General features: G+C 47.6%; 12 protein-coding genes across 12 annotated transcripts; 6 read left to right on the top strand and 6 right to left on the bottom strand.

The window, feature by feature from the left end:
- Positions 1-789: 789 nt before the first annotated feature.
- N7516_006728 (rho GDP-dissociation inhibitor) lies at positions 790-1,544 on the top strand (the record flags this gene model as incomplete). Its single annotated transcript, XM_057219448.1, has 3 exons — positions 790-883; positions 971-1,342; positions 1,414-1,544. 3 exons carry the CDS (start codon positions 790-792, stop codon positions 1,542-1,544), a joined length of 597 nt encoding a protein of 198 aa, XP_057073539.1.
- Positions 1,545-1,870: 326 nt separating this feature from the next.
- On the bottom strand, positions 1,871-3,032 carry N7516_006727 (serine/threonine-protein phosphatase; the record flags this gene model as incomplete). Its single annotated transcript, XM_057219447.1, has 3 exons — positions 1,871-2,592; positions 2,703-2,936; positions 3,017-3,032. The coding sequence occupies 3 exons, from the start codon at positions 3,030-3,032 to the stop codon at positions 1,871-1,873; spliced, it is 972 nt and encodes a 323-aa protein (XP_057073538.1).
- Positions 3,033-3,987: 955 nt separating this feature from the next.
- N7516_006726 (uncharacterized protein) lies at positions 3,988-5,652 on the bottom strand (the record flags this gene model as incomplete). The annotated part of the gene is made up of 1 exon (XM_057219446.1): positions 3,988-5,652. One exon carries the CDS (start codon positions 5,650-5,652, stop codon positions 3,988-3,990), a length of 1,665 nt encoding a protein of 554 aa, XP_057073537.1.
- A 1,648-nt stretch (positions 5,653-7,300) lies between these two features.
- N7516_006725 (phosphotransferase family protein) lies at positions 7,301-9,040 on the top strand (the record flags this gene model as incomplete). The annotated part of the gene is made up of 3 exons (XM_057219445.1): positions 7,301-7,603; positions 7,664-8,018; positions 8,076-9,040. 3 exons carry the CDS (start codon positions 7,301-7,303, stop codon positions 9,038-9,040), a joined length of 1,623 nt encoding a protein of 540 aa, XP_057073536.1.
- A 527-nt stretch (positions 9,041-9,567) lies between these two features.
- N7516_006724 (uncharacterized protein) lies at positions 9,568-10,355 on the bottom strand (the record flags this gene model as incomplete). The annotated part of the gene is made up of 4 exons (XM_057219444.1): positions 9,568-9,740; positions 9,817-9,839; positions 9,902-9,973; positions 10,114-10,355. 4 exons carry the CDS (start codon positions 10,353-10,355, stop codon positions 9,568-9,570), a joined length of 510 nt encoding a protein of 169 aa, XP_057073535.1.
- A 381-nt stretch (positions 10,356-10,736) lies between these two features.
- On the bottom strand, positions 10,737-12,038 carry N7516_006723 (metal-dependent hydrolase family protein; the record flags this gene model as incomplete). Its single annotated transcript, XM_057219443.1, has 1 exon — positions 10,737-12,038. The coding sequence occupies one exon, from the start codon at positions 12,036-12,038 to the stop codon at positions 10,737-10,739; it is 1,302 nt and encodes a 433-aa protein (XP_057073534.1).
- Positions 12,039-12,724: 686 nt separating this feature from the next.
- N7516_006722 (AP-3 complex subunit beta) lies at positions 12,725-15,359 on the bottom strand (the record flags this gene model as incomplete). The annotated part of the gene is made up of 4 exons (XM_057219442.1): positions 12,725-14,254; positions 14,304-15,056; positions 15,119-15,276; positions 15,347-15,359. 4 exons carry the CDS (start codon positions 15,357-15,359, stop codon positions 12,725-12,727), a joined length of 2,454 nt encoding a protein of 817 aa, XP_057073533.1.
- A 334-nt stretch (positions 15,360-15,693) lies between these two features.
- On the top strand, positions 15,694-16,341 carry N7516_006721 (uncharacterized protein; the record flags this gene model as incomplete). Its single annotated transcript, XM_057219441.1, has 1 exon — positions 15,694-16,341. One exon carries the CDS (start codon positions 15,694-15,696, stop codon positions 16,339-16,341), a length of 648 nt encoding a protein of 215 aa, XP_057073532.1.
- Positions 16,342-16,461: 120 nt separating this feature from the next.
- On the bottom strand, positions 16,462-18,038 carry nuf2 (kinetochore-associated Ndc80 complex subunit NUF2; the record flags this gene model as incomplete). Its single annotated transcript, XM_057219440.1, has 4 exons — positions 16,462-16,575; positions 16,629-17,543; positions 17,609-17,869; positions 17,919-18,038. The coding sequence occupies 4 exons, from the start codon at positions 18,036-18,038 to the stop codon at positions 16,462-16,464; spliced, it is 1,410 nt and encodes a 469-aa protein (XP_057073531.1).
- A 229-nt stretch (positions 18,039-18,267) lies between these two features.
- N7516_006719 (translation initiation factor eIF2B subunit alpha) lies at positions 18,268-19,382 on the top strand (the record flags this gene model as incomplete). Its single annotated transcript, XM_057219439.1, has 2 exons — positions 18,268-18,317; positions 18,371-19,382. The coding sequence occupies 2 exons, from the start codon at positions 18,268-18,270 to the stop codon at positions 19,380-19,382; spliced, it is 1,062 nt and encodes a 353-aa protein (XP_057073530.1).
- A 2,370-nt stretch (positions 19,383-21,752) lies between these two features.
- Positions 21,753-21,962, top strand: N7516_006718 (uncharacterized protein; the record flags this gene model as incomplete). The annotated part of the gene is made up of 1 exon (XM_057219438.1): positions 21,753-21,962. One exon carries the CDS (start codon positions 21,753-21,755, stop codon positions 21,960-21,962), a length of 210 nt encoding a protein of 69 aa, XP_057073529.1.
- A 2,472-nt stretch (positions 21,963-24,434) lies between these two features.
- On the top strand, positions 24,435-26,687 carry N7516_006717 (uncharacterized protein; the record flags this gene model as incomplete). The annotated part of the gene is made up of 1 exon (XM_057219437.1): positions 24,435-26,687. The coding sequence occupies one exon, from the start codon at positions 24,435-24,437 to the stop codon at positions 26,685-26,687; it is 2,253 nt and encodes a 750-aa protein (XP_057073528.1).
- Positions 26,688-26,709: the final 22 nt, after the last annotated feature.

The following is a 26,709-nucleotide window of genomic DNA, read 5'->3' as shown; positions in this document are numbered from 1 at the left end:
TTTGAACTTGTCTTCTTTTACAACTTGTTTTTGAGTACAACACATAACTACCTAGGTAGTTATATGAGTATGGTAATATATATACAAGGCCTATATTTTGCATTGAATTGCTACTAATAACTATAGAAATCCCCTTCCTTTTCCACATGGAGTAAATGTAGTATAACATATTTCCGATATATATATACTCCTATTACTATATCTATCAATACACATTATATTCTCTTTACATTTTTTAAATCCTGCAACCTTGGAATCAACCCACAATCGACAACGTTGTATATAACAATGTTGTATGTACTATCAACCTGGGCCACTACGTCTAGTTGCATGATCATCGGCCCCCACACCCCGACATGGAGCATACAACATAGTTAGAGTCGAGATATACAACATAGTGTTGGATCATTCCCAATTCTCTACATCTATAATCTACACATTCTCAGTAGAAAAACAAAAATTAGCCCATATAATCAATCCCAATGTAAAACACTCTGGTTAATATAACCGTGCAGGATCAACGGTGCGTAAACGTGCATAAAAACACAAGTGGGAATCCGAATAGCCTCGCCCCTCTCCCACCGCCTTTCCACCCCCACCAAGGTCTCAGGAGACGGCTTCGAGCTTTAGCCCTTTTATTTTTATTTTTATTTTTCCTTATCGTTTCGAGTTTTGACTCTGTTTCTTCTTTTTCATCACTGTCCAATTATCCCCCACTATTCACGACATCATTTCCCCGAACTCCAATCCTTGGTTCTGTGTCCCCCCCGCCTTCTAAATCTGTAAACAATGGCCGACCACCACGACGATGAGCTCGCTTCCACCACCACCGAGGGTTTCAAGGTTGGAGAGAAGAAGACCCTCGATGAGTACAACCAGCTCGGTACGTTGATTGAATTATGAATTCATTGGCAATGTCTAGCCCCCAGTGATTTCCCTAGCTAACCGTCTATTCTTTCCCCCGCAATAGACAAGGACGATGAAGCCATGAACCGCTGGAAGGCCTCTTTGGGTCTCAACTCCGGTGATCCCATCGCCGATCCCAATGACCCTCGCAAGTGCATCATCAAGTCTCTGGCTCTGCAAGTCGATGGCCGTGAGGATGTTGTTATCGACCTGTCCTCCCCGGGCTCTGTTGACAGCCTGAAGGATAAGCCTTTCAAGATCAAGGAGGGCTCTAAGTTCCACATCAAGGTTACCTTCCAGGTCCACCATGAAGTTCTGAGTGGCCTCAAGTACTTGCAGGTCGTCAAGCGTAAGGGAATTCGTGTCAGCAAGGATGAGGAGATGTTGGGCAGCTACGCACCCAACACTACCTCCAAGGTTGACTACTCCAAAGAATGTGAGTAACTATACCTGGCTTCTATCTCCTAGTTTCCAAGTCTAGCTTTTACTAACACTGGTCCTTTCTAGTCAACGAAGAGGAGGCCCCGTCTGGCATGATCGCCCGTGGTCACTACAACGCCGTCTCGAAGTTCATTGATGATGACCAGCACACTCACCTGCTGTTCGAATGGTCCTTTGACATTGCCAAGGACTGGTAAACCTGGTTGAGAGAGCTATCTCGTTAAGTTATTGAGCGGCCGTTTGTTTTCAAAGCGTGATGAGTTTCTTTCTTTGACAAAACTGTTAGAGATGCGTCCCACTGGGCTGATGCTTTGGATCCCAGTTTTATTGTTTATGCGTCATACCGAGTCTCAATTATAGGTGGTGTATGGTTTTCATTTCAGATGCCAAGTAGCACATCTAGCTGTTGGTGAATGCACAGCTTTATCCAAACTCCTGTCTAGTGCGAGGCGGTAAAATAAAGGAAATTGAAATACACAAACATTAACATTAACCAATGGGTATCATGAGAAGATGCAGAGATTCACAAGAAGTAGTCGACCATTGGACTAGGGCCATCCTTGGTCTGCTGCTGCTGCTGACCCAACTGCTCAAGGCGATGGGCGTCATTTTCAGGCGCAGCGTCAAAAATGTTGAAAAAGCGCTCGCCAGAGTCACTCACTTCAAGCACACTAGCCAAATTTCCACAGCGGTAGCAGTAGTTGGGTGCACTCCAGACCGTGCTCAGACGATCATCGTAAAGGACCTGGTAGCCTTCTTGGCAGAGTTGGTGTGCGCGTAGGATATGGGACATGCTGTTCACCTCTAGGAACTTCCGCACAACCTGTGCTCCAAAAGTGTATCCGGCACCACGAGGTGAGAGTGAGAACTCGTCGCGTTCTGTGTCAGGGTCGGACCAGACCAAGTCGGCCATGGGGCCTTCGTGTGGGATCTCGCGGAAACGGTCGATGATCTTGATTTGGTCGATTGAATGGATGGAAGGGGATAGGCCACCATGTACACAGAATATCTCGTCATTAATCACAACACTGAGGGTCAGGAAGTCGAACATGTCTGTGAAGTAATGCCAGACATTGGCATTGCCGTATTTGCGGGCACACTCGGTGTAGAAGCCGTATGATTGTGTGACGCCGCGCGACTCGTGGTTGCCGCGGATAAGATGTACTCGCTGAGGATATCGTAATTTGAGACAGACCAGAAGTGAGATGGTCTCAACACTAAAAAGGCCGCGGTCCACATAATCGCCTGTCGACTCTCTTATCAGCAACACTTCACAACAAAAGCGAGCAACAAATATGTTCAAAGTCGAAGTCTGCTTTCATCCTCGAACAGAGCGTTTTCTGGGTGTGACTAACCAAGGAATAGGTAATTTGTGTCAGGACAGAAGCCGCCGATCTTGAAGATCTCGATCATGTCAAAAAATTGGCCGTGGATATCGCCGACCACAGTGACGGGAGCAGCAATATGTACCACATTGCTTTCCTTCATCAAAAGTTCCTTCGCTTTGAGGCAGATCGCTTCGATCACCGAGTCTGCGAGCAGCTCTTTTCGGTAGAGCCGGGCGATGCATTCATCAAGATCGATATTTGCTATGAGGCAACAGGTTAGCATAACTATAGAGGTAACCATATCCTAGAATCAAAAAAAAAAAAAAAAACCATGCACATACTCGGTAGACCAGGCATTGTGGTGAGATGAAGATACAGTGACTCCAAGACAAACGATCGACAACAACTCCTCCCGGAGATGGTACTTCTTAATAAATGTCGGAGAGCTCCCTGTACTCGGTTCGTGTGTCAAGGTGGACGAGTGTAGAGAGCTAAAGGAAAGTTATATTCGAGAAGGCGAAGGACGAAGGACGAAGGACGAAGGACGAAGGACGAGGTCGAGATGAAAGGTTAAAAAGACGACAATAGAAGGGATGGGTGCGTCAATCTAGCAGCAAGCATCCTGAGTGCAGCCAATCCTCGTATCAAGTGTGGAGGGAAGGCTCTGGAATTCAAGATCGAGGCGACATCAGAGCCGAATTGCGGGATGAGCTCAGACACATGAGCGCGATTATACCCACACCGCTTTTGTTCCTGAGTGCCTGAATTGCAAGGCCACAATTAGCAAACTGGCCAACTACCAGAACGACATACCTTTCTCAGCCTCCTCGGCCAGCGATTGAACTCAACACCTAGTAAATTAATTGACCACAGCTAGTAGTTTCACACTATCTAGTTCAGCGCGTGACTAGGATGACGAACATATTAACACGCAAGAGGACCGCTCTGGGCCAAAATCCTCTACAGATTCCCCCGAATTACTTTTGCAAGATGATGTTGGCGTCCAACGAATCTCCCCTGCTCAGTTGGGAAATATCTCAAGCAGGGTCTGGAGGGAACAAGGTCTATAAGTTATTCTTATCTCCGTTGGCTCTCTTAGCTTCTTCGAACAATAACGCAATACACAACCCTTTCTACAATAATCGTGCCAAGCGCCCATTACACGTACCTGGTGTTGGTGCACCCTGAGTCCCACGGTTGGATAGTAGGCAGGCTTGCATGGAATTTACGTAGACAACATCAAAAACAATCTAACAATTTATTTATAAAGAAATAGGCCAAATTTCCCAAGCGAAACTTCTAGTGACGCTTGTTAAGGACAATACTCCGCGTCGCCCGCGTGGCCATCCCACCGGTAATGAACCACATCCACAATTTTTCGCAAAGTCTGCGGGGAAAGCAAGCTACGGCACATGTCCGCCAGCCAAGCCGAGTGTCTATTCGTGTCATGAATGCAAGTGGCATATCTTTTGTCGAGCTCGATCCGCTTATTTGAAACATTGGGACCTTCCTTGCCCAGGGTCCCAAATGGAGTCAACGAGTCTAGCAGACGCTTGTGCTTGCTCTGATTGTTGACAGAGGTATATTGGCACAGTGGCCATTTGTCTTCCACTTTTACTTCTCCCGTCAGCTCATAGATCTTGTGGTGTGAGCCCATTATCGACCAATTGCAAAAGCTCATCAGAACGAAAGCGCACAGTCTACTGGATTCAACCAGGCTAGCGGTTGTATCAAGACACTCCCCAATAAGCGCATCAAGATAGACGCAGATATTTCCATGTAGTCCACGCAACACCACGTTTTCACGTTGCTTCCGCTTGGTGTCACTTCGGAAATCAATGAGGTCGTTGATAAGGGCACATGCTTTGACGAGCTTGGAATACTCGCTCTTGGTCAGCTGCTCGCCCGTAGCGAGAGAAGCCGGCACAACTGCGTGGAATAGCCCAAGATCTATATAACGATGTGTCGTGATGCCCGTAATGCGACTACCGTAGAGACCACCCGGCAGGTGTGGTCGAGCGTGATCACGATAGTATCCTATCACGCGGAACTGCAGAATCCCAGCCATGAGATTGTCAAATTGCCAGTCCGTCACCAGGTTGGAAAGATTGCAAAGCTTCAAAAAAGCGATTGCAGCGGCGCCATTTTGCTGGAGGAGTTTTAAAGTTCTTGCATCCGCTGCTTCGCAATAATCGCCTATCAAGATATCATTCCCACAATCCGCAATAGCACGGGCAAGACCATAATCACAGCCACTCGCGCCTGCGGCGATTGCAAAGTAATGCTTTGCATCTGCGCATAGCTTGATTGCCTCCAATGTTGGATAGAGCTGGCTGGCAATCTCCGGGCTGCTGTCGTTGAGAGGGTGTGGGCGCCGGTCGGGGGCCTGCACGATGGGGAGATCACGGGCAATTTCAGGGCCTTGACAGGTATCTAGCTCATGGCGGATCTCCGAATTCGCCAATATTAACTCACTGACAGCATCTTGAAGGCTCTGTGCAGTGAAAATGTCTTTACCGTTCCACTCGTCTTGTCGAGCCTCAACATCTTTCATTGCCCTCACAGTCCGCTCCACGGACCGACATTGGGTAAGGCCCTGGGAGACCACGAAATCTTTGGTGTCGGTGTGTAGATGACCATTACAATCACAGTCTGTTTGTGGATTGTACTGCCCTGATAGCAAGTCGGTCACCTCGCATGATGCAGGCTTGACCCCACCAAGTGTAAGGTTGCCATTTGCGCAGTGGAATTTGAACGATTGTATGGTGGCTTTTAGGTTCGGCTCTTTGAGCAGCTCAGAAATTTTTGAGGGGAGGAGGCTCTCGGACAGCACTTTTAGACTCAAGGGATCTTCAGGCGCTGCTGCATCTGGTGAATCTGAAATTGATAGCCAGGCATCTACCCAGGCAAGGTAGACAAGATAAAGAAGGCTGGATTCGGCGGAAGAACTTTCTTGGATTCCGAAAACTTGGCCCATGATGGCACGATGTTACTGATGGCACGATGTTACTGAAGACTAGCAGTGGACAGGATTGATTGGAACCGATGTTCTCTGAAGGGAGACGTAATAACTCTACATGTTAAGAGTAGCGCCCCCAAATGTCTTTCTCGTTATGTGCGCTCCACTAGTATGGACCAGGATGGTAAGGTACATAAGAACCCTAACTAAAATGACAAAAACCCGCTATTTCAACCATCTGTGCGGGTCTCGATGACTTTTGTATGGTATGACCACCATGTGAATCCATGTATTCAACCTTGGACTTTGACCTTGACATGGCTGGAACAAATACCATTTCCTCAAAACCAGGGGATGGAGGGGGATGGAGGGGGATTCGGAATAGTCAGCCAACTTTCAACTCACTTTTAACCCACTACGATGTAACTAGCCCACTGAGTCACATGTTAACCAATCTTTGCAAAATCTCAAAGTAGAATCCAGCAAAGCACTGTATATAGCAGTAGCATGGAAAATGGAAGCAAGGTTGAGGTGAGGAAATCTATGTAGATCTACGTACAGCACTCCCGGGTCAGTGATTTATATGTACTTCATATTGTTGAAATCTGCGGTGCACGTCAAAATTGTCTAAGGAGATCTCTACGGATTGAAACTGCAGATCATGGAAAATACCTGGAGATGCGTAGGGAAGTGGAGATCTATCTATGCGAACTAAATTAGATGAGCACGAAGCTCCGGTCCCATGACCTGATTAATCTGCATCTATGCTGTATATGACACTGTTTCTCAATTGGGAACCAAAGTAGAAACAATTGGGTTCTTCGATGTCGTTTTGTGAATTGGCTATGAATGCGTGGGGCCAAAATTTCCAGCACTTGCAGCAGAATACTATTAGTATTAAACGCATTCTAACCGCTAGCGTACACACCCATGACAAGATATCATCAGAATATGAGAGAGCACGATGTTCAAAAAAAGGGAGCTAGCCATTCTTCTCAATCATCCTTCCTACGACGTGATTGAGGGTTTCTAGCAAGGTTGTAAATAACTATGTGGAACTGATCTATGGGTACTGCGGGTCTGTCTAGTTATAGTTGACAGCTCACACCGCTATAACTAGTTACTGAGTTTATAACTATACAACACGTAACCTAGAATCCAACTTTTTGCGAGGGTTCAGGTCAAGCAACCAATCAACCGACTGATATATATTAACTTTCACCGCAGCGCAGGATCCTCGGGCCGAGAAAAAGTATGTTATTCTTATAGGGTGCCTAAGTACCTTTTGTATTGGTAAGTCATACAAATGATACATTTGTTGGGGCGCACCAATAACGGGTAGGTACAGGGTGTATTGGGTGCTTGGCACGGCTACATTGTCATTTTACATCAAATTCCACCACACCACAACGCTAGGTGACAGTAAGTCTCATGAAATATTGAGAATGACTGCATTAACAATCGCACTCCAACGTCGGAGATCACTGCATTGTCCCAAAGTGTTTTTTCAAGCTTCTAGAAGCTTTCAGATTAGATCCAACCCCTTGAAACTACCCGTCCATCGCATCATCAATCGAAAGCTCACCATGCCGCCTATCAGAGGACGAGCTGAATCTTTGCTTTTTGGTAGGTTGCTTTGTTTATTGTATTATCTCCGTCTCACCAAATGATAGGTTCTGACCCGGAGTCTTTCTACAATTATTCTGCTCAGAGATGGTTATGGAATGAATCAGAGCAATTACGACGCAGATACATCCAATTCGACTTGGATGCACTTATCCACATCGTCAAAGAAGCCGCAGGTAATGATGCAGTCTGTCTGAATTTATCAAGGCTACCAGAGGGGAACTTCAACAAAGTCTTCCTCGCAACGATGCAAGATGGGAAGCAGCTGGTTGTCAAAATACCAAATCGGAATGCGGGACCAGCCCACTACACCACAGCCTCGGAGGTAGCAACCATGCAATTTGTAAGAGATCTTATCTATTTAGGGATATTCGGAAACAGGACACGCTGACCTATATTGAAGATTCAAGAGAAGCTTCATCTTCCTGTGCCAAAGGTCCTTGCGTATTGCTCCCGGGCCGGCGAAAGTAAGCTTGGGGCGGAATACATCGTGATGGAGAAAGCCCGCGGTATTGAACTAGGTCGAGTGTGGGATGATCTAAAGCCCAGCGACAAACTAGCTATTGTGAAACAAGTTGCTCATATCACGTGTAACCTCGCTCAATTTCGCTTTCCGCACTATGGTGCTCTATACCGAAGGGATGATATCGAGCTATTTGAGAGCAAAGCTATTGACAATGAGTTTGTGGTGGGTCCCACGGTCAATCGGGCATGGTTCGACAATGGGAGAGGGGAAGTTGACGTTTATCGGGGGCCTTGTATGTGTTGTGTTTACCTCGCGCAGTCTTTTTTCTAATCATTCATTTTGCTTTTAGGGACCTCCGCAGATGATATGATGGAGGCGCTTGTTCATCGAGAAATAGCATGCCTGAAGAAGTTTTCAACCTTCCCCCGGGACTGCCAGCAAGGTATTTTCGGTGGGCCCGGTTGCTACAACCCAACACACAAAGCAAAACTGTCGGTCTTGCAAGACTTCCTTAAGATATACCGTTCTATCGCACCGCAAGACAAGAACATATCTGCCGGTATCATCTGGCATAACGATCTTCATACGGAGAATATATTTGTCGACATCAACAATCCGTCTCAAATTACAAGCATTATAGATTGGCAATGCGTGCCTGTCTATCCAATGTTCCTGATTGCTCATCATCCTTCCCTAATAGAGTACGATGGACCGAGGGTAAATGGGTTTGTTAAACCCGAGCTTCCTAAGGACTTGGATTCACTCGATCCCAATGCCAAAAAATCCGCTAAAGCTACGTATGCTGCTCAGTTATTTTGGCTTTCCTATGAAATCCAGGTTCAGAAAACTGTCCCCGAGCTGTTACATGCATTTCGTTACAAGGATACGTTGCCAGGTCAAATTCTGGGAATAATTGCATCTACCTACGGTGACGGAGAACCATACATACAAAGTTTACTGGCCGATATTAGTCAAGAGGATGTCTGGAAACAGGTTGTTGGGGTGAATACAGCCGGCGATCCGATTGTGCCATGTCCTTTACATTACTCAAAGGAAGATATATCAAACCAGCAGATGGATTACGAAAAGTGGCAAAAGGACATTGAGAGAAAAGCCCGAGTGATCGATGAGCTAGGCGTTTATCCCGGTTGGAATGGGGCCGTGCCTCCTGACCAATATGACGAAATGTTCAGGAGACTCATAACATCGAAGCAAAACTTTTTACTTCGAGAATCAGCAAACGACGAGGAGATGGCTTTGTGGGAAAAGCTTTGGCCTTTTCAGGATGCGCCTTTGAGGCAAGATTCAGATTGAAGTTGTCTGGCACAACAGCAAATAGCAGATTTGATATGAATTTTTTACGCGCACCTTCTTTCTTGTTAGTTCCAATCAGCTGCCAACTCGCCCAGTGCCTCAGAAGTAGATGAAATGTGCCACTAATAATTAACTAGCTCGCCTCTTAATAGAGTTACTAAATTGAGGGAAAGGAGAAACCTCTAGCATGCGGACCATTGTTACTATCGCTATCTTAGCATTTGCCGAAATCAAAGTTGTAGCATTCATATGTTATATAGTTAATTCTTACTGTACATGAGTGATAGCGCTTGCTTTGTTTACGCTATGAGAGCCAGCGGATTCCAAGTCCACAACACTTTAGCAATCCGGCTATGAGCAGATCCCAACTAAATCAATAGCTTTTCCATCAGAAAAGAGTGTATGAAAAGTTCAGCGTGATACGGTTGAAGAATTTACATGAGGTAATCCGTCCAATCACTTTGCCAGCCCTATGTAAGTAGAGCCTTTACGAATTCCTAGTATTCTGGGTACCAACCACTTAGCTCCTAGTCTATAATAGCGACCATATTTCCATCTTTCACTATAACATTCTGAGGCCGGAGATCACTATATGTGAATACGATACGGTGGGATTGAGGAAGCATTCCACTAAGAAAAGTTTTGATATAGCGTTTTAGCGCTTTCTTTAGATAGGCGTTGATAAGAGCCGTGTTAAAGTCTTACTCTAACTCGAATAGACCTTTAGAAAAAAATTAGTTTAAATGAAGAGGTCCCTACGTATAGTCTAGGTATACCTTTGTCAATAGAGGTCGATAAACTATAGTTAGTAATAGGGCTATAATCTATAGAGCCAATATAACTAGCGTTACCCTATATTACGAATCTCTTAGATATAGCTCGTAAGTTATCTTAAGATATAGGATTTGGTTAAGACGCCGAAAGTGTCCTAAGCTATATAGAGTGTTTTACTAGCAACGAAACTTATAAAGATATATATATCGTAAAGGCCTCCGTAATCGTTAGTATCACGATCAATTAGACCGTACGTATAATATACGAAAACTTTAGGTATAGGAACCCCTATATTCTACGTAATATAAATCATGGTTTTGGCCTCGGTAATATTGATATAAGCACTAAACTTAACGGCGACTTTAGGTGATATCTTTACGATAGTAATACTATGGCAGAATATTATATTGTTTTGGTCCCGACAAAATTGGCTGATAGTATTAGGATGCGGCAAGCAAAACCTAGGGGCATAGTATTGCACATTCAACTGAGGCTCGGAAGTCGAAGGTTGAGAACTGCTCAACGTTGTAGTAGACGCCATGTCTCTAGGCTCTAGAGGATATTTTCGGTACGGATGAGGGGCGCGGGTGACAGGGAGAGGAAAATAGTATAAAAGATCACAGAGTCGAACATGGAAGAGGTCAAAACATACGATGTGCTCCCGGGGGGGTTTGTAAGGTATGCAAACCCTGTGGTGCCTGAGCAACCAACTTTCCCTGGATGCCTCAGGCCAACAATACTAAAGCTAAACTAGATCCAGAAGATGGGCTAGTCCCGATTAGGAAGTAAGCTTGTGGGACCTGCACTCTTTGGGCGGAGCTCGGGAAGCGCCCCGCACCGATCCCAACTAGGATTAGCCCAGCTTTCTAGGGGGGACATGTGATTGATAGAACCGAAAATGGCATTACGCTTCCTAAAACCCTCAAATATCTATTTGGACTTTGTCCCACCGCGAAGTGGCAACCCTCCCATCCTTGATCACAGCTAGAATGTTCTCCTCCACTCGATCTAGAATGGTGATATCCTCTAGCGGGTTTTCCTTTAAGATCAAAAGATCAGCCACAAATCCTTTATGAACCTGACCCAACCTATCTTCCTGCATAACAAGACGAGCAGCATTGACGGTAGCACTGCGCAGAATCTGTGATGGTGTCAAAACCGAACTGCGTACCGAGAACTCCTTGCTCTGGGCAAAATGCATCGGACCAAGAAGATCAGTCCCAAAGCAGACAATCACACCCGCATCGACAGCCATCTTCATCGACTTCAATCCCTTGTCAAGAACCTCCTCATTCTTAGCGGCACCATTAGCAGACAGGAAATTCATCTGCTTAGACATGACATGCGTGATGAGCGTCGGAGTCAAGAAAACGCCCATCTCAGCCATCATCTCCGCCGTCTCAAGATCAATAAGATTTCCATGCTCGATACAACGCACCCCAAGCTTGATAGCCTGTTGAATCGCTTGCGGTGTGTAGCAATGACTCGTGACATATGTCCCCGCGTTCCGTGCAACAGTGACAATAGCCTTGATCTCCTCATCCGAGAACTGCACATGTTCAATACGGTCTGTGGGGCTGGCAACACCGCCACCGCCCATGATCTTGATAAAGTCCGCCCCCTGGCGCAGCTCCTCGCGCGCATACTTGTAGCACTCCGCCGGACTATCGACAATCCGGCTGATTCCGGAGATAGAACCACCACAGCAGAGCTGTGTATCGTGGGACCCGCGCAAGTCGCCGTGTCCACCGGTTTGGGAGAGTGCATGTCCAGCGATGAAGAGACGAGGGCCTGGGATCACACCGTCCTCGACGGCTTCTTTGATTGCTAGACTTGCGCCGCCACAGTCCCGGATTGAGGTGAAGCCGCGATCTAGCATGGTCTTGAGCAGGTATGGCTGCCGCAGGAGACTGACTCTCTCGCTCATGTCTTTGTAGGCTTGTAGATTGGCTTCGCCGGGAACTACTGAAATGTGGACATGACAATCGATCAGGCCTGGGCACAGGTATTTTCCACTCAGGTCGATCACATTTTCTTCGGGAAGGTCACCTGTGACGGTAGGTGAGCTGGCTGTGACAATTTGAATGATCTTGCCTTCTGAAATTCGGACTGTAGCATTCTGGATCAGCTTTCCCTCGGTTGGATCAACAATAGTGGCGTTCACAAAGACCAAAGTCCTTGTAGGTTTGAGCTTCCAGGGGTTGATAACTCGGGAGATGTCCATATTTGCAGTATATTCCTCGCCGATTTTCTTTGGGGAATGTTGTATGAAAACAACCCATATCTGACTAGGCAACCATATCTCTCAGGTGGGCATGGTAGCACTGCAGGAAAATGTAATGATAGAACATATCTCAGCTTTTAACTCGCAGCCGGGGAGTCCGGGGAGACCGGACCTTTGTATAGAACCCACGTTCCGCCTTGGCTGTTTCAATCTCAGCCGGTTCTGCGCTAAATTCATTGGATTCTTTGTTAACTGCCCACCCGCCTTGGAGGTGGCTGGTATTGCTAGTTAAAAGTAACAGAGGCGAGGGACAGCATGAAGCGATTTGCTCCTTCGGTAATAAAGTCCACTAGTTAGCCGCTGCTTGACATTGTGATGATTCTCCGCGCGTGGTTGACAGAGGATCCTTTGCCTAGACATATGGGCAGTGAGCATGTCTGCGTAGGCAGATAGTAAGAAGGAAGAGAAGACGACAGTCTAAGTTCTTATAGAAACTGTGGATCCGTGAGGTCCTTATGTGGCACCATGAGGCCATGCCCTGTCCAACAACCCTATAAGTGACTATGCCATGAACTAAAATTACTCTAAAAATATATCTCAAATTCAATATTTTCCTTATTTTCAGCGCACCCAAAAGGTTGTCCGAACAAGCCAGCATCTATACATGTGGCCATCATTCGAACAAGTTAGCGAAGCAACTGCTGTGCTTCGTTATGAACGGCTTCTGTTTCAGAATCAGTCTCTTCTTCAGACTCATCATCTTCCTCCTCTGAGCCAGACTCTTCTTCCGAGTCCGTCTCCTCTTCCTCTGAATCAGTTTCGTCCTCCTCGGATTCCGTTTCAGACTCTGTCCCGGTTTCCTCCTCCTCTTGTAGCCACTGATCAAGAGTCTTCTTCCCAGCTGGATCTAAAGGCATAGCTGGGCCGCTTCGGCCCCGACTTGGAATAGAAGTGGTTTTGTGTTCACGAAGTGCTTTATCAAGACGGTCACCTGCAGTCATGGAGGTGGCGTTGCTAGATGTGTCTGGTTTCACATCTTCGGTGCGGAGGCTGGGGTCGGGTTCCTGGCCTGGCTCAACCCAGTCTGGGAGATTCGTGTAGCCTCGAAGTCCGTGGTAACCAGCGTCGTGGCCGACGACCAGAGTGGCGGAACCGATGAGCAGGTCCTTGCGCGTCTCCGATGGGCTGGGGGCATGGGGCACTGGTTTAGGTGCCAGGAGGAGAAGGTTGGCAAGTTGGGTGGAAGAGGGTGTTTCCAAGAGGCTCTTGTAGAGACGAGCCCGGTCACGCAGGTCATAGGAGGTGTCATAGCGTGCGAGAAGGAGGAGATACCTCCATAATAGCGTAATACGGTCTTCGGTTGCTTCTTCTGTTTCTTTCGTTTCCGCACTGTCATTTTCTTGACGGTTCTCCTCTCCCTCTTCAGTTCGCTCGGCACCTTGTGATTCATCGTTCCCATTGTCAGACCATTCGTTGTGGAACTCTTGCTGGGATTTGGCGGGAGCTTCAGGGAATGGCTGCGGCGCAATTCGTTCCGGCTGTTCCTTTGGTGGATTCTGCAAGAGATGGTGTAAATACACCTTAGCACCAAGGAGAACAATTTGCTGTTTGACAATTTCCATTTCATCTGCGAATCCTTTCATCAATATGCGGAGGACATCAGGCGCGATATTGTTCTCTGTATCAATTCCAGCGAACTCGCCAACCAGCCAGATAATGGTGGCTCGTGCGTCTGGGTGGGTTGTTGAGCCGAGGTGCTTGACAAGCTGGAGAACAGTCTTTTTATGTGAGGCTGGATCTTGCTGGATCAAGTGACGGATGACAGTTAGTGACTCTGACACAAGGTTACCGTCTGGACTAGATATTTGGCCGAGAAGGATCCGTAGGCACATGCCTGCGGTACTTGTGTCCGCTTGCGCGCAACGCCCAATGGCTCGTACACTCTCTCGTACCAGCTCAGGATCTGTGCCTTTCGAGAAGTGCTCCAATTCGCTGATTATAACCCCCTTCCAGTGCTTTCCACAATGCGGGAACAGGATGGTTAGCACCTCCAGTTTGAGACGCCATATATGCGGTGGGTCGTTGGCGTGGACAAGGAAATGGGCCGTGTATTTTGCGAAAGGCTTAGGAACCCTCAGAGCAACGGCAACAATGTTGTACAGGGCGATGAGTTGCATGTCCTCCGGGGTTCGTAAAAGAGCCACAAGGGGGACCAACTGCTGTCGCAATATATTCTAATGGAGCAAGGTAAAGGAAGCAACGGACGATGCTAACAATAACGGCGGAGTTTCGGCTCTGCAGTAGAACCTTGCAGGCTCGGAGTAGAAGCTCAAGATCAGGATCCATTACCGGAACTTCGTAATCTTCGAAATCATTCTGGTTATCCTGTTGCTGCTTTTCATCATCGTAGAATGCCTCTGGGGCTGTACGCTTGACCTTCTGAGTTCGTCGAGGGAAACACCTTCGCGCATAAAACGTCAACAGGCGCAGCGTTGCTAGCTGGCCCCATTCATCCATATCAACCAGCTTCTTGACTAAGCTGCGATAGTGCTTGTGGATTAAGTCAATCTCATCCGGACACAGATCCAAGAATGCCGAGACTGCGGGGCCGACCACGAAGTATTGGGAATCACCCAAAAGTATCTCAAGATATCCCATCAGTTGTGGCAGCGTGTTCGGGTCCAGACGATAACATTTTGGAATAGCTAAAGCAGCCGCTTTGCGCACGTGCGGACTCATATCTCCACATCCTCTCTTGATAGCCAGCGACACAATCTGGCTGATTACCGGAACCCGGATTCCCGACATAGTCCGAAGCGCCATTGTTCGAACTTGTGGGCTTGAATCGGTCAGCGATTTCTGGATCGCGTTGATGGACAGTAGTGCCAGATCCGGCTCCGCCTCCGCATGATGGACCAAGTAGATGTAAACCAATTTCTTGACTTCGAGGTTGGCGCTGGCCACATTCTTAACAACTGCTGAAAAGAAAGTAAGGGAGGGCTCGGACCGGTACATCAACTATAACAGCAAATTAAGTTAGCCATTGGGTTTCCAATAGTTCCTGTTCACGGTCCTCGTACCGAGATGACCTTCCGCATTCCATCCAGGACTTCCCGCTCATGACGACTATCAAGGAGCTTCTTGATGTGCGCGGGGCTGTATGTTCGCGAGGTATAGTCGGTGCTTGAGGTCCGATTGATAGCAGCGGACTGGGCAGCCTCTAATGTGAGCTCTCGAGCTATGCGCACAGTGATGTTCCACGGTCAGTTCGGGCCAAATAGAGCGGATTGCAACCCAACCCGACATACCTGTTTCCAGCATCGAGGATATCCTGGAAATTGTTTCCATCTTTCCAGTCTCTGAGCGCCCAGTCCAAGGGCTTTGGGTGAGTCTGAGGAAATGGGGTGAGAGGTGAGGGGAGGAAAGGCGGAGCAGCTCCGCGGAAGTGAGGTGGATGATGCCGCAACTCTTCGCCCGCCTTCGATCTGCAACATCTGCAACGTTCGACTATTTACATACCACCTGATGAAAGATCCACGACCACCATGGGTTTTTGTGGTTAACGGATAATGGGTTAAAGATGAAATTATTGACTTCTCGTTGATTATCTCGGAGGGGCAATAAAGTGGGAGCTACAACACAGCGATCCGAAGCAATGAATCCAACATTCACGATCGGCCACTGCGATTTGGTGTCTGATCTCCTACAGCAACTCCTTGACGGCAACTCAGATACCCATCTCATTGTCTGTGCAACCAGAGCCGAGTTCATGTTGCAACTTACAGCAGCCATTCGCTCACAGCGCGCTGACCCAGACACTGTTGCGGGCCATGGCCTGCTTACAAAAACCATCGGGTTGCTTGCAAGATCTAGCAAAATACGGCTGGCTTTCTGTCCGAGTTTAGAGAGTCTTCGGGCATACCTTGCTGTTTTAGGTCATGCTGTTGATGTGACTTTTGATGACGGGTCGCTTTCCAACGACCGACAACTCCTTGTGGTCCTTGATATGATAGCTTTGCATGTTACGACCTCGGAGTTCTCGGCACAGGGACTCTCGAGAACACTTGCCTCTGCCGTTGAGGCTTCTGCCAGAGCGGGGATGGATCTCAAACTTTACGAGTGTATGGATGCCCTGGACCCTTCAAGTGCCGTTAAGGGAAGCAAGCTATGGGATGCGAACGTTCCTTTACTGAACGGGTCAGTTCTAATGCGATCGGACCAAAGTACCTGGGGTGGACGAGGCGTCACCGTGAAACGGGTTGCCGAACGCTGGTTCGAGTTTGAATTTGACCACCACCATTGAAATGGGGATCAGGCATGATATTGTAACATAATAAAACTCCTGAGAATGGATCTATACTATCCGGGTATCCTATAGCTGACCGCTGAACTCCTGTTTCGCACATAAATGACAACTGATTGATCATAGAGACTTCTCCATCTCTGTCATGTACAGCTTGATATGTGACTCTAGCTTTAGGTACTGGTCGTGGGCTGACTGGATCTCGGTCTCGATGTTCTCCTTCAAGTCGACCATCTAGAAGAGTGCGTTAGCGATGGCTCATACCTACAACACAGGGTAAAACATACCTTCTTCTCTGTCTGTTCAATACGAATACGCCTCCGCTCCATATCGCGTTGCTTCTCCGCACGTTCCTCGCGGAGTTGTTTTTGAACATTTCGAAGTTCCTCCATGCGTGCTTGCGCAAGTTCGGCTTTCTCCTGTGCATTTCTCTGAAGTGCCTCGATACGCTCGAGCCAACGGGCCAGTTGACGCTGCAGGAGCTTCTCAGTCTGTTCGACCTCGCGGACGCTGTTCCCCCTGTCCGAGATAGCCTCTGCAGTTCTGGCAGCACGAGACTCCTCTTCGTCCTCTTTTTGCATTTCAGCTGAAATATCATCGAGCAATTTAACACATCCCTGCACATCGTTGGAAACCACGGTAAACGTATCGGACGAGGTCTGCAATGCGCGTGCCCGCCTCTCCATTGCATCAATGGAGGCTTTTTCACGCATCAGATTCTCGGATAGTTCAGCCAGTGATGACTGGAGGGTAGCCGGAGACTCGAGCACATAAGGCCGCAGTTTCTCCGCTTCTTGTCGAGAACGGACGGTTCGCTCGGTCTTCTCTTCCAACTGCTGCTGCCGCCGAGCTCTTTCCGTCTTAACTCGATCCAGTGTTTCTGCGACTCGCGATTGCTCTCGGCCCAGTTCCAATAGCCGCGCCTTGAGCGCATCGTTTCGGGAAACCTTCTCCCTCACATGCGCTTCGTTGGATTGGAGATCCTGTCGCATCTCCCTCAGCCTTAATTCCATTTCCTGATTTTCCGCAAGAAGCTCGTCAATGCGCGATTTCGTTTTCTCCGTCTTATTGAAGTGCTCGTCGATGACAGGTGTTTGCGATTCCCGGAATCGAACAAAGTTGATCAAGTATGAGAAGATTTTAACGAGTCGCTCATGCGTCGGTTTGGTCAGATCTGTGAAAGTGAAGTCGTTGACACCGCACTATTTGGTACCAAAAGCATTAGCCTACTATTCAGGGGTCTTTCTAGGCATTGATGAGCAAATACCTCCGCCAATAGCTTTCGGAGCATCATGAAGAAACCCATGAGGTTGCGGGTGTCGTTGGGAACTATATCAGGGTAGTCGCCGCATAGATCTTCTGCAGCTGCATGCATCGCGGGCTCTACTGTCTCCCGGGTCGTGTTCATGAGCAGTTCTGCGAACCATTCAAACACCGTCTGGATTTGCTGGGCGTTGGGTTTAGCCAAGTCGGCGAGGGTAAACGGTATACCGATATCGTTGATGCATCCTGCGATCTCTTTGTCAGGCTATTTTATATTAGTATCAGACGCAACCTCGGGCAGAAATCAAGCTCACCAGACGCATGAGGGCGTCATTTTCGTCCTCCTTCTTGCGACCTCGACCTTGGTGCTGGTTTCCTTGAAATTGCTGGCTCATACGGCTGTTATACCCCATCGCGACAGAGTTGCGCGACATGATAGTATTGGGACCTGTCACCAGGCAAGGGGCTTATTAACAAAGTGGATAGGCTAATTGTTGTTGATCGGAGTTGATTGTTTACTTGGAGACAATCCCGCACACCGCCCGATCGGGGTTAGTGCCTGGAGGGGCATTATGCAAACTAGACAAACATAGAATTCATGACTCTTTCTCTTCCTTCTATATTGCTTTGTTCTCACTTTCGTATCTTCGACACTCAAACAGGATGGCTTCTACCACCCCAAGTGCGGCTGTAGCCGATACCAAACCCTTCGAGTAAGTAAATCGCGCTCCCTCGGACCCTACGCATCTGCTCACTGTTCCTTCAGCATTGTCGCAACCTACAATGAACTCCTCCGCTCCGATCCCGACCTGACGATGCCTATTGCGGCCATTGAAGCTCTCGTCCTTCTTCTCACACAGTCAGCCTCTTCGACGATATCAGAGACCTTGGATCTACTCGAAAAATCCACCGCGCACCTGAAACGATCCATTCCCAATCCTATCGGTCTCTCTGCCGGAACCGATCTTTTCCAACGATACCTAATTACCACACTACAACGCCCTGGACAACTGGGCCCCGCAGGCGATTTCAAGGCTATTCGCACACACCTCTTATCAAACGGACGGCTATTTATCCGACGAGCCAAGGAAAGCCGAGACAAAATCGCAGCATTCGGCCGTGGCTTCATTCGCGATGGCAGCACCATCCTCACAAACGGTGGCTCCCGAGCTGTCGCAGCACTATTGCAAAAAGCCGCAGATGAGGAAGGTGGCCCTTCGGCTGTGCGGTTCCGTGTTATCTATGTTCTATCTTCGACTTCCCAGGATTGCAAGCACCCGAATGAAGAACCCGAGGGTATGGAAACAGTCCGTGCTCTGAGAGCAAAGGGTGTACCAGTTTCAACAATTCCCGAATCCTCAGTGGCATATTCCCTCGGCAAGGCTGATATGGTTATTGTGGGTGCGGAGGGTGTGGTGGAGAATGGAGGTATTGTGTCTCGCATGGGAACCTACCAGATTGGTCTCCTTGCCAAGGCTATTGGCAAGCCATTCTACGTGGTAGCAGAGAGTCACAAGTTCGTTCGCTTGTACCCTCTTGGTCAGTACGACCTGCCAATTGAGCAGCAAGTTCTTGAGTTCAAGTCCGAGGAAGACCTTGCAGAGGAGCGCAAGCAGCAGTCCTCCGTCGCTGACACAAATGGCGACACCCAAATCAAGCTACCCCTCTGCGACTCGGTTGATTTTACTCCCCCTCACCTGATCTCTGCACTGATCACAGACAGCGGTGTCTTAACTCCCAGTGCTGTCAGTGAGGAGTTGATCAAAATCTGGTTCTGAAGAAAACATATGTCATAGCACCCTTTTCTGCCGTGAATTTCCCAAATTTTCAAAAAGGTTGATCAAGATGATATGGCGGGAATAATTTAATGTGACACGCATTTCATGCGGCTCTACCATGTGGAAGAATCATCTCAAGCGAACAAGACGGGGTTGCCCCTCTTCACACGTCCAAATCCAATGTGGATATCTATCACATTATCTCCAGTATGCAGCACAAACACAAGCTGCAGGAACATGGGCAAACTAGACCCCTCTTTATTCCTGTCATCGAACACCTCGATATGGATGGACATGGATATGGAATGGGTTTCAATTTGAGGGGTCTTTTCATGAGAAGAGGCTTGATCGAGCGCAAAATGTAATAAAAAAATGTGAATCTCAAGTCTTTTAAACAATGTACAGGATTGTAGTCCGGTCTCTCATCGTATGAAACGCCTTCCCTCATAGTCATGCAGTCGTCATCATCAATAATCATCAAAGACTCTAGTTGTAGCCCTTTCACAGTCTTATATGCTGAATATCATGTATGGAACCCCCATATAAGGGTTTACCCTGTACATGGATCGGTTCTTTGTCCAGGCCCCCCCTAGGTCCTAATATACCCAGCCATCAAACCTCTCATTTCATCAAAAGGGCAAGTCGTAAAATCGTCGTGCATCATAAATCATGATTGGGTATTCAAGCCTCAACCGCACAATACCAATCCGCAGCCGAGCATGAAACGAATTGTTTGATCACAAGGCAACAATTGCACCGAGACAGCACAGCCCATTTGTCTCCCAACCTGCCAATTACATCATGGCAAAAAGCTCAATTGGCAATGCGGTTGATGATAACACACCATTCCTGCGTTTGCATCACAGCAAACGCATACAGCAACAAGTAACCAAGAGCCACAAATATCCACAAGACTACCATGTTTGGAGGATTTCAATCAGAAAGTCGGTGAAGATGAGTGAGATGTTTATATGTGATTGGGAAATGATTTGAGGATGTCAGGCGACCACGACGGGGTCAGGTAAATGATAAATGATGCTAGAGGTTTGCTGGGGAAGGGTGGAGGTATTGTCCGGGGTATAGACTGTTTAAGGAGGTAAGGAGGTTTGGAATCAGGTCAGACTCTTTGTTAAAACACATAGGGAATGGAAAAGATAAGAAAGACTCTCCATTCAATGAGACCACGCTCTCTAGACATTTTAAACACAGCTAGACCGACCCTTGACAGAACAGATTCTAGACATTTTCTATTTTTTTTTCTTCTCAACTGACACACACACACACACTTCCGGGTCCTTCCACCCAATACGAGTACGGGATTAAGAACCCTTGTCGGAGAAGGGGACTCGGAAGCGGGGTTCTTGAGAGAACATTATTACTTCACATGGTCCCTCTCGAGATATTGTGGGTTATCAAATAGTAATTCTAAGGTTCTGTGTGTGAGATGCTGAGGGTTTCCTGTTCGAGTCATAGATCGCCAGCTCCATTCCAGATGTTGGATGTTGGGAGAAATTTATAAATTTGGCATATTCCGCCAATTAGGATCTGGGATATGATCGGTTCAGAATTGTTGGAAGATTCCATCAGTCCTATCAGTTATGCATCATTGCATTTTTCAAGTACATCGTGCATCATTTTGCCATGTTGTAGTTCCATGAATATCAAGCAAGTGATATAGAACTGCACCTAAAACATATCACGCGAGCCTACATGCATGCTTAATGAACTTTAACCGACTTGAATACAAGTAACATTAGACTTTGCCACAGTACAATGTTCACTTTCTCAAGATTCGTTCTTCAATATATATCGTCGCCCACAGGTAAGGCTGTATATTTCAATCAAGGCCCTGAAACCTGAAACAGAAATGGATCACTATTAGACTCCGCATTACCATTGTGTCACTTGACACCGAGCAAAAATGGAGTCTAAGCCACCTTAATCGCCTTGAACGCCTGGAACAACCGGAACCTTCAAAGTGGCCACATGAAGGCGCAGCTGCATGCTCACCAAACAAACGCCTTGAACCTGAATGCTCTACGCTGTACATACAAGAGAATAACTACTAAGTCACTTGTCTACCTCATTTGTCTACGTAGAAATCAAAGATCAACAACGAAAGTATCCCGTCATGCCCCACAAGATCCAACCCCGCTCTCTGGTCTCTAACCAAACCAGCAACCTCACCTCCAACTGAAAGCAGACAGAATTAAACGCCAAAAGCAATCTAGCCTCAAACAAACTATACCTGCATCTACGCGCGAAATTCCAACCGTCCGACAGTCACCAGCCACCCCCGCTCCTCGTCTCAACGCCCTACCACGCACGTCACCTACTTTGACAACGCTCTCACCAACAAAAAAAAAAATCATGGATGCCCAATCCTCAACGACAGACTCCCAGCCTAACCAGAAGATCCACCTGGGATCTGAAACCCAGGGTTCTGGTCTGCGGTCTACATCCGATGTCCACTGCCACAGTGGCTGGTCTATCATACGTCTTCTGAGCCGACGAGGGAGCCGCAAATACAACGTCCTGGAACGGGAGCCGAATCGGTTGAGGAAGCGCATGGGAAACTGAGTTTCTTTCACAGCTGGAGGAATTGATTTAGTTGGGTTTAGTTGGCGGTGATGATGATACTTGCAGATCTGGTTAGTGGGGGAGGGGGGAATCACGGGAATATCTATTCTTAAGTCACACATTTGTTGTCCATGGGTTGGATATCTCATCGAGTTTCGCCGTTTTATCTCTCACCGGTGTCGCATGGAATGCGGGTCTGCATATTGTATTTTCGGCGTTTGGTTAGAATTGGCGGGTAGGCGCATTTTCTTTTTTTTTTAGGAGGGTTCTGTCTCAACTACCTTTTTGTTTTTTTGTATTGATCCCATTGGGGTTGTGTGTAGTCCGTAAAGTGTAAGTTATTGGTTGAGATCTGAGTTGCCCTGAGTTCAGTATCTTGCGGTGGCGGTTGCCTTCGTGGCGACTTCTCAATGGCTTGCCACGATCCTTCCAGGATCTCCAAATAGGTCTTGACCTGGGAATGGGAATTATGATGTCATTTCAGATTGAGAGTGATGTATAGAAACCTCCATACTGTACGGAGTAGAAAGTCTATACCATAGATATTGAAATACTGAAGAACGAGATCGAGAATACGATCGGGGCCATCGAATATTCTCAATGCTTATGAACTTACATGGTATGGTGTGTTTTAGTGGGAACCCAAAAAATAAAATACAAGGATTTGATGGCGGCTGTCTGCTCCTTGCAGATTTAGTGGCTCAAAGGCCCCCCTGCCAAACCTGATTTTAGACGTTGTCTCTGGGCTTTTCTTGGCATCTAAGACCGAACAGCGTTCTCCGTTGTTAGATCTGAGGTAACTTGAGGTTGACCGTTGCGATCAAAATGCAGGAACCACGGTGGAACAATCTGAGACCGGAAGTGGGGGTGGTATTGATGTTGTAAAGCCAACGCTATTGTAAACATCAATGATTTGTGGAGAGGTGCGGAGTACCTGTACAAGGGAGATAAGGTGGGAAACAATAAGGGAATACAATACTCCGTACGGAGGATAGGAACATTGAAGATAGGATCTGTAATAGAGGTAAGGAGGGGCTCTTAGATAGAACCCTGGATCTAATCTGCACCTTCTTGAATCAAAAATCAAATAATAGCGCTGACACCTTGCAACCCGCTGGATCCTCAATGGATATAATTAGCATCATGCTTCGCATGTCGTACTGGTTTGCTAGACGCCTTGAATATGAATGATATTGAATAGAACCTAGGCAGAAAGGGCAAGACAATACGGAGTATATAATACGACATAATGTAATAGGCATCAGAATTGGAATTAGTGGTAATAAATTGTAACCCTACTCTGTACAATATAACTAATTAGAAGGTACTAAGACATACATCCCCATAAACGAAATTCGCCGATCATTTCTCTATTCAAGTATAGGCACGATATATTTCCCCTTACAATAGGATTGATTTACATATCGTCCCTGCAGGTTCTCATCACTAGTTTGAAAAGTACAGAAACTTTTTTTCCTAAAATCGATGATCCTATAGGTGCCTTGGAAATTGGTCAAAGTGCGTACATTGTACATACTCCGTACCTAGGTAAGATCGACTTCCCGCGTGTCAACCCAACGAAAGGGCTACCACGGACTCAGGGCTCCACTGGGCGTTTAAACGGTGGCTTGGCCTTCCCGCGTGAGAGGGCACGAGGGTATGCATTGGAGGTTGTACAGGGTTAAAGGTTGCGATATTATTCATTTCCGAGAGATAGGTAGTTATTGAATATATTCATTATCTATTATCCATATATATTCAATAATCTGTACGGAGTACCAAATCAAGAATCTAAATTTATAATATTATGATATTCATAATAGTATTTATAAACAGTGCGTCACTCGAGAGTCCACTCTTCCCCCACAGGTCAACTGCCAATTTCCAAAAGAAATCTAGACTCTTCTGTGTGACAGACACTTTTGAAGAGTCGACAATCTTAGGGTCAAGGTACCAGGTACCCGTGCAACTGTAAACATTGTTTTTATAGAATATTAAGATAGTTGTATATATAATATAAAATACACAATATATAACTAATACATAATAGAAGTAAAATAGGAAAAAAATAAAATAAAGAAAAAAAGAAAAGGCCAAGTTTTTCGATTTTTCAGGCAAAAACAAAAAATAAAATAAAAAAATAAAAAAACATGGTCCATTTCTTGATTTCCCTTTGGGCGTTCCTATTTTCTTTTTTTCGGCCTTTTCACTTCCTTTCTCTTTCCTCTTTCTCTCTTTCTCTTTCTCTCTTTCTTTCCCTCTCTCCCTGTCTCTTTCCCTCTGATAGAACTTCACCTTTTCAACCCCTTCCACCATCACTCTTTCCATGACACCTGTGTCATCACCCTGACTCTCAGTCACTTTTCTCAACTCTCCTTTCCACCCTCCATGAGTTCAGTCAATCTATCATCACACCGACCTGATACCGATAACTGATCTCACTTGTCCCTGGGCTTGTGCCCCCAAAGTGCCATGGCGATATGGCCCTTTAGTCGCAAGAGCAAGCGGCACACCATCCAAGTGACCGGTGCCGAAGCTGCTGACCTTCACTCCTCGTTTGCTGACCCTACCATGGAGCCCACATTGGGCCGAAAACAATCCAAACGCCAAACCAACCGCACGTCACGGGTGGATGCTGCAGACAGCCGGCGCAGCTCGGCCCTCGTGCCCACAAATCGACCTATCTCATCACTAGACCGTTCTGCTTCCCTTGCCGATCATCCACGGGACCCTCCGCCACGTGACCGCCCACTCTCGAGAACAGGTTCCCTGTTGAGGCGAAAACCAAGCCAAAATGCACACGTCCCGAATAAATTACGACGCAAGCTGAGCAAGCGCAAGGCAAACGAGATCATGCGCGAGCGTGAGATTCGTATGCTCTCGTCAACCCCCATCGATATCCCCCATCGTCCGTCCGATTATGTACTGGAAAATCGCCGCCGAAAGGCAAATGGTAGGCGTGCCGACCGGTACATGTCTGACATCAGCCTTTCCATCCGTGACTCCGCCACCTCCTCCACGTCTGATATCTCCGACCCATACACCTATAAGGTCAATGCTTTTGCCGCCTTAACCCCACGCCCCGTCGTCCGTTACGTCGAAGCCCCTCGCCTGCAGACCGCCAGAAGTAGTAACCCGCCCGCTTCTGGTCGACAGGAGAGAGAGAAGCTTCAGGCCATGAGCATGTCTGAGGAGGATTTCTATTACTCCAAGCGACGAGTGAATGAACTTGCTGATTCATTAGATGCCGGGGCTTTGAGAGAGCTGCTGGATCGCGACCGTCGCCGCCGGGAGAAGAAGCAGGTCGATGACCAGGAAAGGTTGCGGCGAAAGCTACAGGAGAGGGCTGATGCTCAGCAGGCGGAGGAAGAAAAGCTCCAGGCTGCCACCCACGCCGAGCCCGAACCCGAACCCAAACCCGAAATCACTCAACCAGAGCCGTCGATCGCTGAGGTTGCCGAACCTGAGGACGTTGTCCTGAACGAAGAGACCATCGCCCCTCGAGTTGAGGAACCGACGGCTGCCGCACCAGAGAACGAACCGTGGCCGCTGCGAACTTCCAAGCGCAGTGAGAACACTGGACGTGAATCGAGGGAAAGCTCTCGCGTAGTTGGAACCATCGATGATAGCTCCGTTCGTGAGCGAAGATTGGTTCAACGTCCTAGTTTCGCACCATCAAACGATATCACCATGTCCCGGACTACACTTTCTCCATCTCATTCGTCCCTTCGACATGGGCTAAATAGTCCAAGCCAGTCACAAATCTGTGCGCCCAGCTCAACATCGGACATCTCTAGAGGAGTTGACTCAGAACGCCGACTTTCCGACACCAGCGGTCGTCGGGGGAATACCATTACTTCCCTGTTCCGGCGTGGATCTTCTCGTCTCAAGCGGACATACAAAGAGCGATTCCACGACGCTACTCCTGAAGTTTCCAACGCCTCGCATGAATCGTTCTACAAAATTCAGACTCAGTCATCGCCCCCTCCGCCCTCAATCATCCCTCCGAGAATCCTAATGCCCACTGGAACCGTGAAGCGCTCTCAATCCAAGTTTACTGAACACTTTGGCGACGAGCCCCTGTCGCCTCCTGATTCTCGCCTACAGTCGCCAGATATCCCAGAGGAAGTTCTAGAGTCCTCTCTCGAAAGGGATGGGACTTCCTTGCCCGAGCCAACACCTAGCCCCGGTGTGGACATTAAAAACCCGAACCGAAGCCATCATCGGTCGTGGGTTTCGGATAGTATGGACATCGATGCCGATAACGTACCACTTTCCCAATCTTTGGCTTCAATTGATTCTGAGGGATCTTGGATGTCCGGCCAGTTTTTCCGTCGGATGTCACAAAAGCCCAGCAGTCCTGTTCGATCAAATTTGAACTCATTTGGCCGAGACTCGGTAGAGTCCCCCGCAGATGCCTCCGAAGAGGTTGAATCACTGGATGAGTCCCACCCTCTTAGCAGCAATGCCCTTGGTGAGCCAGAGCTCGAACCAGAAGCCACAGACAGCTCAGCAAGCAACCCTGCTGAAAAATGGCATAACGAGGTCGGTCGCCGTGCTGTTCTGGTGAACCCGGTGGTCCGTCCCAAGTCTACACAAGGATTGCTTAGAGGATTCCCTTCTTTGACCCCCATCTCCGCAGAAGAAGATTACATCATGGAGGAGACAACCCCGGAATTGCAGCGAATCCCCAGCGCGAAAGCCGAGATTGGTTATGTCGAATAGACGTGGTTGAGTATTAGTGATC

The sequence above is a fragment of the Penicillium verrucosum genome (genome assembly GCF_028828655.1).
Source record: "Penicillium verrucosum strain IBT 35672 chromosome Unknown utg000002l_segment0_segment0, whole genome shotgun sequence".
NCBI classification, from domain to species: domain Eukaryota; kingdom Fungi; phylum Ascomycota; class Eurotiomycetes; order Eurotiales; family Aspergillaceae; genus Penicillium; species Penicillium verrucosum.
Note: the sequence above shows the minus strand (reverse complement) of the source record. Positions and strands in the feature narration are given on the sequence as shown.